Raw genomic sequence first — 10,366 nt, 5'->3', positions numbered from 1 at the left:
GACGGGCGGCGCGGGGCGCGGGGCCGCGGCCGGGGCGGGGGCGCGGCCCATGCCGGGCGCGGGGCCGCTCCACGCCGCGCCGCCGCCGGGCTATCCCGCGCTCCGGCCCCGCGCGCCTTTGCGCGCCAAATCCTTTTTGCCGCGAAAGCGGCGCCAACCTCCCCGCGCCCTCCCATTGGCTGCGCCCTCCGCCGAGCGCCGAGGCGGGGGTGCGGGGGCGCCGTCCGATTGGTCGAGGTAGCCGGAGGGAGGGGCGCTACCGGTCGCCCATTGGTCTAGGGCGGCGGCCGCGGACGCGCTGACAGGCGGCCAATCAGAACGGCCGCGCCGAGGCAGGGGCCAATCAGGAGGCGGCTCAGGGACGCGGCCGTGGCGCCGCGTGGGTGAGGAGCGCGGCGGGGCCTTAAAGGGGCCGAGGGTAGCGCGGAGCTGCGGCGCGTGGGGCCACGCTGGGACGGGGTCTGCGGCGCTGGGCGCTTCCTGCGTTCCTGGCCTAGTGTCGGCCGCGAGGCCGGCGGGGCTGAGCTGCGTGTCCGTGTCCGTGGCGGTGCCGGCAGGGCGCGGCAGGGCAGGGCAGCCGATTCCCCCCCGCGGGACGTGGCGTGGGCGGCTCCCGCCGTCGGCATCCCCGCGTGCGGGGCGCTGATAACCTCCGTGCGTGAGGAGACGGAACCATAAGGGAGAACGCAGCCAAGCCCAAAGGGACGTAAATACCCTCCACCCCCACCACCCCCCAGCCTTCGGTACAGTGGGTCCGGAGGAAGCGCTGAGGCCGCGGCGGGGCTGTTGGGCTCAGCGGGAGGTGCCTCTGCTTTAAGGAATGTTGCGAACTTCGAGGGATGTTTTGCTGCTGGTTCCGCCTGTGGCTGCCGCGGGGCAGCGCTAAGACCACGGCCGAACCCTGCTGCCCCAGCGCCTCGTTCTCCGCAAGCGAAGAGCAAACGGCAGCACCGTTCAGCTTGGCGGAGATGAGTACAGTTAATTAACGTTTGGCCCTTGTGATACCCACACACCGGTCGCGGGAATATCCCCGTTACCGAGCAGCACAAGCAGCAGTTACACGCCAGATGCGGGCTCGTTGGTGTCTCCCCACCCGGATCCCACCCGCACCGGCTGCGGGGCCGTTCCGGGGCCGCGGGCTGCAGCTGCCGCACCAGCTGCTCCCACCGCGCTCACAAAGGCCGGGGCAGCTGGGGGCACGCAGCCTGCAGCCCGGGGTTTGTTTTATTCCCCTCTCCCTCATTCATGCTGTAGTTTATGCAGGGGGAGCGGGCTACCCCCCCCCCCCCCCGTCACCCTTTCCCCCCCTCCTCCCCATGCCAATTCTCCGAGGCTTTCAGCTCTTGTGGCACTGGAAAAAGGGCAGATGCAAAGACAAATGAAAGGCAAAACTGTCACTGCAACAAATGCTGGGGGAAACGAGGGCTTTTCCTGCGTTCGGATGAATCCCACCTGGCACAGCTGCGGGCTGCCATAAACTACCACGTTGTGCTGAGCTCTGATAGCTGCCAACACTGCAGCACAACTCCTCTGGGGATGGGGGGTCAGAGGGCTCTGCAAGCTGCAGACTTGGCCAAAATTATCCCACCGTGGTCATGTTTATGGGCTGTCTGTGGGTCTCTGAGGTCACACATGGTCATCTCGTGGTGGTGGGAGCATGCAGGGGAGCTGGGAGGATGCAAATTGCTCAGAGCATAGGGCTGGACTCCAACCACTGCTGCCTTAACCTCAGGAAGGGTTTTTTCACAGCTCCTGGCTTACTGCTGGGACACATTCAGCATCTCCAGGCTGCTTCTTTGAATTCCCACAGAGGGACCCAACCCCTCATCCCTGTCCTGGCTTCTTTCCCGTTGGAACAATGTTTCAGGTTTAGGGATCTTATCATTCATTGCTCCTAAAGGTGAACCATTTTTGGTTGGGAGAGCCTTGTGTGGGTCAGACCACGTGCTGGATGAGGCCAGAGGGGCTATGCAGACATAGGAAGTGCTCACAAGGCTTACACATCCCTCGTGTGTGCAGCTGAATGAAGATACAGGTTCTACATGTCCCTGTGCTGTTAGCTGTGCCGAAGCATATTTATTGTCCTTGTCATCTGCAGCTCGGTCTGGCTTCCAGCAGTTCACCATACAGTCTGTGCTGAGCTGCTGCTCCAGCACGGCCACATCCACGTGGGAGATGGCACAGCTGGATCCTGCTTCCCAAGAGTTAGGAGCTGTTCCTTTCATTGTGTTATTATACAGAGCACTAGAGCAGCAGTTTGGAGAAAAACCTCTCCTTCTGTGCTTCATACAGCAGTGTGTTTGGACTCTGTGGCTTCGCCCAGCCTGAGCTCACTTCCCAGCAGGTGCACGGCGCAGCCATTGGCACTGCAAAGCCAGAGGGTGGGAGAGGCACCAGCTCAGATCTTCACCTGGGAAAGAAATATGGCCTGGTGCAATATGAAGGGAAAAACAAACATCTGAAGATAAGGCTGAAATCATCTCCCAGGTGTTGGTCTGGCTTCTCCCAGGGCTGATGATGGACCCCTCCCTGAGGTGCTCCTGGAGCTCCTCACTCAGGGCTGCCTTTGTCTCCACTGCCACAGCTCTCACCTCTACCACATATCTCCTCTGTAGCGCTCGGCTTTGAAGCAGCACCTGAATCATTTGCATGTGTGCTTCTGTTCCTTAGCTAATGGGAGAGGCACACTCGGGCTCGTGTCCTTTTGAACAGTTGCACGCTCTGAGAGCACCTGCACGTGTCAGAGATAGGCTGCAAGGCACCGGGGAGCAGTTTGCCCTCTAACCACATCAGCCCACACTGACTTCTCAGGCTGCAATGCAAAAGTTCATTCCAGCCGTGTTCATTCCTGAGTTCATCCAGTTTGCACACGTTGCCAGTTGTCCATCCCAGCCCCAGTTTGACCCGCTGAGATGCAGCTCCTGGATTACACAGCAATTATGGACCTAAAATAGACACAGTGAGACCAAAAGCAGAGGCAACAACCCCCGTGTTACAAAGCACTTGTTATTCCCCTCCTCATTGCCAGCCTCACAAGGAAAGGAGAGAGTTGAAAATTCTAAGTAAGGAAAAAAGTCAACTCCTCCAACAATCTGGTGTGAACATACAGGTTGAAAACTCAAGATTAGCACCCCCAAAATATTAACAGCAGCAGACAGACATTACACTGCATGGCATTGTGCCTGGTTTTCTCTCCTTATCTGCTGGATTGCAAAACCAGCAACAGAAAATGGAAGCCAGTCTGCTCAGGTTGGCGTGATCCGAACAAACACCGCCTGGCAAATAGGAAACAGCACACGACTTGGGATGGTATTCAAAGGTCAGATTTGTGCTGACACAGTGAAAATGGGCTTCGTCATACCAGCTTCTTCTCAGAGAGGGTATCTGTAGTGGTTACCAGTACCCTACTGGCACCAGGCAGCTCCCAATGGGATGCAGGGTGCTGCTCTCAGTCTGCTCTGGGAGGCAGAGAACATTCCCTCCCTTCTGCTCCCACCCAGCTCGGTTTAGAGCTTAAACCTCCCTACCAGGGCAAGGAAGCCTTGCAGCACCGATACCAAAGTTCTGCAGTTTTCCTTTCAGATTTCCCCTCTCCTTAACCCTCAACTGAAAGGATCGGATGCAGTACCTCAGCCAGACCAAATATCACACACCCATTGAGCTTTCACCTTTGTTAAACAATAAAGCTGTCCTGGAGATGGTTTTTCAGTAACCCTGAAGAAGAGCAGTAACGTAGGAGCTGTTTTCCAAAGTGAAGTGAAGCACAGAACGTACACCAGGGCAGCACGCAGTGCTGTGAATAGCCTCAAGCTTGCTTTGTTTGCTCATAAAATAAATGATTAATAGCTCAGGATAGTCAGTCTGGTATTGGAGGCTGGGTGAAAACTTTTGATCAGTTCCATTCATTAACCTTTAAAATTACCTCTGCAAAAAGAGACTTGAAATGTGAAGGAGGAGCACGGTTTCAAAACCAACACTCTACTTTTATCCACAGCTCTGTGTTTGGCAAGCTGAGCTGAACACTGAGATGCTGTGTCCCTCTTTAGAGCACTCAGCATCTCAGAGTCGGGTGCCTGGGAAGAAATAACGGGGCAAAATAAGGCTGATGTAGACAAAAGCATGTTCATCTTAACATTCAAAACCATTGGGGCTGGGGGAAAAATGTTACTCCCTTTGTGATGTGTGAGTGCGTGGCCGATTTGCAGGTGGCTTCCCAACTGCCTCTTTATTCCTTTTGGTTTTAATGCTAATAAAAAAAACAAGCAACACAAACGGGGGCTCAGCTCCTCACACAATGCGCTGGGGGAGGGCAGAGAGTTGTCACTTCTGCATCCAAAAGTCTGACTCAGACAAATTACTTCTAGTTCACTTCTTTACTACACGCCGGCATTGTTCCAACACATCGGCAGCAGAAGGGCTCCATCCCCAGCTATCTGGTCACAGGAACAGCGATGCGCACCGATGCCGTTAAAGAACCGTTCCAATTACTTCCCTGGGGAAAGAAGTGACTTGCAGCTTAACGTCCTGCCCGCGCGCAGCGGGAACACAAACCGTCCCAAAGGGCAGCTGATGGCTGCTGCTGCACAGCCCCTGCCCTGCGATGAGCTGTGGTTTGTTTTGTAGGGACAGCAGCTGGGTCCTGGGTCACAAGTACAGATGGTTGGAGCCTCAGGAGCAATTTGCTTTGAAAGTGACGTCGGGAAGAGATTTGCAGGAGGAAAAGGGCATCAGAAGCAAGGATGACTGATGGCTGCTGCTATCAGGTTGATCCTAGAGCGCTGCTATTGGCTTCGTTCTGCCATCTAGAGAGCATGGAGGTACTGCGATGGGGCTGGCGCGGCCAGCAGGGACAGGGAGGTGATCGTCCCTCTCTACTCTGACCTCGTGAGACCAATCTGGAGTGCTGAGTCCAGGTTTGGAGCCCCAGAAACAAGAAAGACAGGGAGCTGTTGGAGAGGGTCCAGAGGAGCCACAGAGATGAGCAGGGGACTGGAGCAGCTCCCTACAAAGACAGGCTGAGGGAGCTGGGCTTGTTCAGCCTGGAGAAAAGAAGGCTATTGGGTGACCTCATTGCAGCCTTCAGTACCTAAAGGGAGCCTACAGACAGGAGGGGAATCAACTCTTTGAAAGGGTTGATAACAGCAGGACAAGGGGAAATGGTTTGAAGTTGAGGGACGGAAGATTGAGGTTGGATGTCAGGGGGAAGCGGAGAGGCGCTGGAACAGCTGCCCAGAACACCCTGAGCATTGGAGGTGTTCAAGGCCAGGTCGGATGGGGCCCTGGGCAGCCTGGTCTGGTGTTAAATGGGGAGGTTGGTGGCCCTGCGTGTGGCAGGGGGTTGGAGCTTCATGATCCTTGAGGTCCCTTCCAACCCTGGCCGTTCTGTGATTCTGTGATTGAAGGGGCACAGCAGATCCTGACCCTTTGCAGGGCCAGAGAGGTGCTGCACAAGCACTGTGTGACCGCAGCCATAACACAACTACCGGCAGAAGCACAGCAGTCCACATTTAAGAGAATCAGAAGCCTTTCTCCAGGAATGGCAGCAGTAAGGTCAAAAGGTTGCAAACCTTAACAGACAACAGCTCACAGGGCCAGCCTGCAGGGGGCTGTGCTCCAATTACACAAAGATTTGTTAGTCTGATGGTTTCACGAAGAAACTTTCAAGCCATAGCCCTTGAGTTCTAGAATGGTCTTCTCAAATCCCATCAAAAGATCCCATCTTATTTAGTCCAATATAAAGATTGGATGCAGTGCTGCTTCAGACCTCCACCAGTGGAGCCAGGGCATGATATTTAAAAAGAAATCAGAACTGAGCTACAGTTCCATCTGTACTTCAATCTTTAAGTTCATCTACACCAAGAAAGGGAACATTTCACTCTCCCCCTTGTTGACACAGAGCATGAAAATATAAAGGCCAAAGCAGCACTGAGAAATACATAGTAGTAGGAAAAGAGCTTTAGATGAGAAGGAAAAATACCTTAAGATGAAAGGTACCACAACAAATGTACCACTCCAGTCACACAGTTGAATACAACAAACTGCTGGAGCTTGGAGGGCAAAGGAGAGACTGCAGGAGATGAAGATGAGCACCAGTGGGATTGAAAAAGGGATGTGTAAATGGAGAGCTAAAACAGGAGGTAAGAGAGGAGGAGACAAAGCAGTCCTGTCTGAGACAAAAGGGCAAAATTAGAGTAAGTTGCTTAATGACTCTTATGATATCACCACATAAAACCAGCACGTCAGGAATTATTTTAATGCACATCATTATGTGAATGGTCATACAGCACTATCAGTAATTCATAGTGTTAACAGTTTGATGGTACAAACTTGAAAACAGCTGTTCTTGATGAAATGGAGCACTTCTCAGCTGCCCAGTCGGCCCTCTGTGAAAACCCACTGTGTGCTGCTCCTGGCACTCAGCAGTGCAGTTTTAGAAGGGAGACCATTGGTACCTCCATGCTCCATGGTGCAGCAGCAAGACTGCAGTAACAACAGGGACATCCAGGTCTGCTTGCAGTTAATGCACCCCACAGCTGTGGTGGGGGAATTCTGAACCTAAGAGTAACCCAGGTGATCCTCCACCAAACTTAAAGTGCTTGTTAAGAAGTGTCACTGCTACATACAAAGAGAGTTCTATCTGAGGGCAGGCAATGTGCCTCAGCCTGCTTACAAAGGAGCCTTAAGTAGCACGGGGGGTTTGGGTGTTTAGTTCAATCAGCTTTTAAAAGCTTGATCAAAAAGTTTTAAGGAATTGCAGGGTATTAATTAGTGTGCTCTGTAGAGGAACAGATTGATCCCAAGTGCATGAGAGGAACTGAGCAAGAATATTTACAGGGCTTGTATCAGAGAGACTTCATGCTTTGATTCAGTCTCCCAGAGAGAAAACTGCAGAGGAACTCTCCTAGGGAGAACACAGCTATCCCTGCAACGGTTTGCACTGCATTTCCTGTCTTACATTGAAATCAAGAAAAAACATCCTTGCTTTCAGAACCAAGCAGGTCCCCAACTCCCATCTCACCACTACATGAGTGCAGCAGCACAGAAAAGCCTTTCCACCTCGCAAGCATTCAGATAATGCCCAGAACATTGCTTCCATGATTAGATCTATTCCCCACTTACTGTCAAGTTGTCATATTAAAAGTGCTTTTTTTTTTTTTTCTTTTTTTCCTTTTTAGGAAATACAATAAGCAAACAAAACCAAAGAAAAATAAGGTCTCTTGAAAAGAAGACTGATTTTACTGAAGGTTCCCAAGGCATTTTACTCTCCCTGAGGCACTGTAATAAGTTTCCGTGGGGTATTTAGCAGCTCTAAACAGAGCTAACAGAAGATGAATGAGAATATTTTGATGAGGACACAAGAGGCAACTCTCCTTGATAGGTGTTAATTCAAACACATTCATCAGCCAAGAGCAAGAGAACCGCCTTTTCCCTTAGCTGCTGGAAGGCACCATCCGCTCCACAGGCGTTGTACAACGAGCCGACTATTTGCTCTCAGGCTTTTTGTTATAAATGAGGAAGTCAGAAACGTCGTGCCACACGTTGCTGTCATCATACAGGTAGGTCATGGAGGCCTGCAGAGAAGGCTGCAGGGTCTGCCGGTGGTACTCAAAGAGCCAGAGAACTGTTCCCCACACCAGAGCTGCGACAAGCGGGAAGGGATCCTGCTTGGGCTGTGGGATGCAGCCCTTCTCCACGGCCAGGCGAGACAGGCCAAACAGGATGCGAGACAGCAGGTACATAATGATCTGCACGGAGAGAAAAGCCAGAGAACGTCAGGAGAAGAGCCTGGCTGGTAAATCTGATCAGAGTGAGCGATTCAGCTGTGATAAGCTGTGCAAGAGAGGCAGCAACAGTTCATCCCGTGTAACAGCAAACAGTCTGTAGGTTCACACATCAAGCCATCTCGAACTGGAGATGTTTGTGCCTTCCCTGTCTTTTCCAAGTCCTACTGCCATGTAAGTGCTCTAGTTTAGTAAGCAAGAAATTACACCTGACGCAATAACTCTTTGCAGTTGCAGATCAGTTGCACAACTTTCATCAATGCTAACTCAGATGCTGCTGCTGATATCCACAGAGCAGCCTAGTTAGCCTGCCAAGATACAAACCCAGAACTCTGGGCGCCACCTGAAACCCAACGGAAGGTATGGTCTTAGAGCAGGGGGTGTGCAAGTGGAACACTTGTGATTCACCTCTGCCTACATGTTTTATTGACCCACATTAAAACTGGTAACAAGCAGCTTCAAACCAAGCTTTCCCTGAGCAGCTTTTGTCAGTTTACCCCATTTAGTCAAGTGTAGCTCTGCAACCAACCGTTCTCCACACACAACAAAGCTCAAGCTTGTGGGTTTAGCTCTGCAAGCAGGCAGATTGAGCACAGTTACCATAGAGCAGAGGATGGCTGGGGTAACCCCACAGCTTTGGGTTGCCAACCTGTCCTCCTAGATGCAAGTGCAGCTCTGGAGGTTCACCAGGATGTTTAGCTCTCAAACTACAAACATCACCATGGGGGCACACAACCACCTCCAGTGTCTGAGCACAGAACAGTCAAAAAGAGAACTCTGTACAATGAGCTGTACTATAAAAGCAACGCTGCACAGGGAGAAATGGGCCAGCCTATACCAACCACTTCCTGGCACACAACCCACCCATCTGTTAGTCTTTCTGTCAACCAAACGTTCAGCAGAGACATTTACCTGGCTGTTGATGGGATTGTTCTCACCGAACACTAACCAACCCCCAATGCAGGCTGCAAAGAAAGAATGAAATGGAATTTTTTTCCCCTGTAGTCGGGACTGCAACGCCATCAGCCCCTTGTAGGTGAACACAAAATACGCCAAGTTCCGGGAATGAGTGTACGTGGCCTGAGCAATCGATTTCAATTTCTCTCTTAAACTGAACAAAAGAAACAGAAAATTAGGAGAGCAAAAAGGCAGCACTGCCAGTGACCAGCCCGGATCTTACATGCCTCCAGCCTGCCCACCCACATCAATAGCTCTGATACCCCCCCCCAAAAGCATCTCCCGCTTTGTGAGGGAGGAGGGATCACTGACTCTGGGTCACTCACCAGCTCTCCACACACTCTGCATTTGTCCAATTCTACAAACAGCCAACGAGCTTCTTTTTTTTTTTTTTTTTTACTTATCTAAGTTCAAATTTCTGGCTAACTGGAAAGAGCCACAATGGGCACTGGTGCAGCTCAGCCCCCTGTATGAAAGCACAGAGGGGAGCAGATGTCTTTAATGGCATCTGCTAATTTCTCACCTGTCCATTGCTCCTCAACAACCACTGCATGAGTGATTTAAGTTCTTTCCTATGAGAGTGGTGAGGTGCTGGAACAGCTGCCCAGAGAGGCTGTGGATGCCCCGTCCATCCCTGGAGGTGTTCAAGGCCAGGTTGGATGGGGCCCTGGGCAGCCTGGGCTGGTGTGGAATGTGGAGGTTGGTGGCCCTGCGTGTGGCAGGGGGTTGGAGCTTCATGATCCCTGAGGTCCCTTCCAACCCTGGCCATTCTGTGATTCTATGATCAAGCAGTATGTCCATCTGTGCACACACAGGTTACCCTGCTCAACACAACAGTGTGCACTGAATGCGTCTGACTTATTTTCTGTTTTCTAAAAGGGGGCTCTACAGGAGCAAGGAATAACTAACGCTTGGATGGCAGCAACCCAGGGAGCAGTGCAGAAATGAAGAAGCAGGGCGGTACCTTCCACTCCTGAACAGGAAAGTCATCACCAGGGCATGCGGAGCACGAATTTTTGCTCCATACCTGCAAAAGCGAGAAGCAGAAAGATGTTTTTTGCACCAAGCTATCAAACGACCACAGATCCATTCTACCGACAGCCCGGAGGTGCTGCAGGAGCGTGCCGGCCGTTCTTTCCGGGCGGCCCGGCAGCAGCACAGCGCCGCGCAATGCCGGCACACAGCAGCGGACACGAAGAAGCCGCTCAGCCCCGGCGGCACAGCCCGCCCCGACCCCGGAGCATTTCCGCCCCAGCCCTCGCGTGCGGGCCCGGATCTCGCAGCGCTCCCCGCCGCCCAGCTCACTCACACGGCCCCGTTGCGGAAGCCCTTAAGGACGGCGAGCGCGGCGCGGTAGCGGCGCTGCAGGAGGAGCGCGTTGATGGCACGGAGCAGCGCAGACGGCGGAGCGCCGCCGCCCGCCATGGCGCGGCCCGGCACTCCGCAGCGCTCGGCGCGCTCGCTTCCGGGGGGCGGGGCCGCGCCCGCAGTGCCCACGGGCCGCCTGGGCTGTCCGTCAACGCTCTCCGCCAACAGGCGGCGACATCCCGCTCGCCCTCTCGTGCCGGCAGCCAACCGCTGCCCCCGGGGTGAGGTCGGTTCCGCGCTCGGCACGGCCGGCCCTGAGG

At 53.4% G+C, this 10,366-nt stretch overlaps 1 protein-coding gene across 1 annotated transcript; it reads right to left on the bottom strand.

Moving 5' to 3' along the window:
* Positions 1 to 6,213: 6,213 nt before the first annotated feature.
* Positions 6,214 to 10,163, bottom strand: PXMP4 (peroxisomal membrane protein 4). Its single transcript, XM_042891693.1, has 4 exons — positions 10,048 to 10,163; positions 9,703 to 9,765; positions 8,694 to 8,892; positions 6,214 to 7,745 (listed from the first exon to the last, which is right to left on the bottom strand). Exons 1-4 carry the CDS (start codon positions 10,161 to 10,163, stop codon positions 7,482 to 7,484), a joined length of 642 nt encoding a protein of 213 aa, XP_042747627.1. The 3' UTR covers positions 6,214 to 7,481.
* Positions 10,164 to 10,366: the final 203 nt, after the last annotated feature.

Source organism: Lagopus leucura, unplaced genomic scaffold (genome assembly GCF_019238085.1).
Source record: "Lagopus leucura isolate 7727_CA_CO unplaced genomic scaffold, USGS_WTPT01 131-2_obj-0_obj, whole genome shotgun sequence".
NCBI classification, from domain to species: domain Eukaryota; kingdom Metazoa; phylum Chordata; class Aves; order Galliformes; family Phasianidae; genus Lagopus; species Lagopus leucura.
This window is presented reverse-complemented; position numbering and strand designations above follow the sequence as displayed.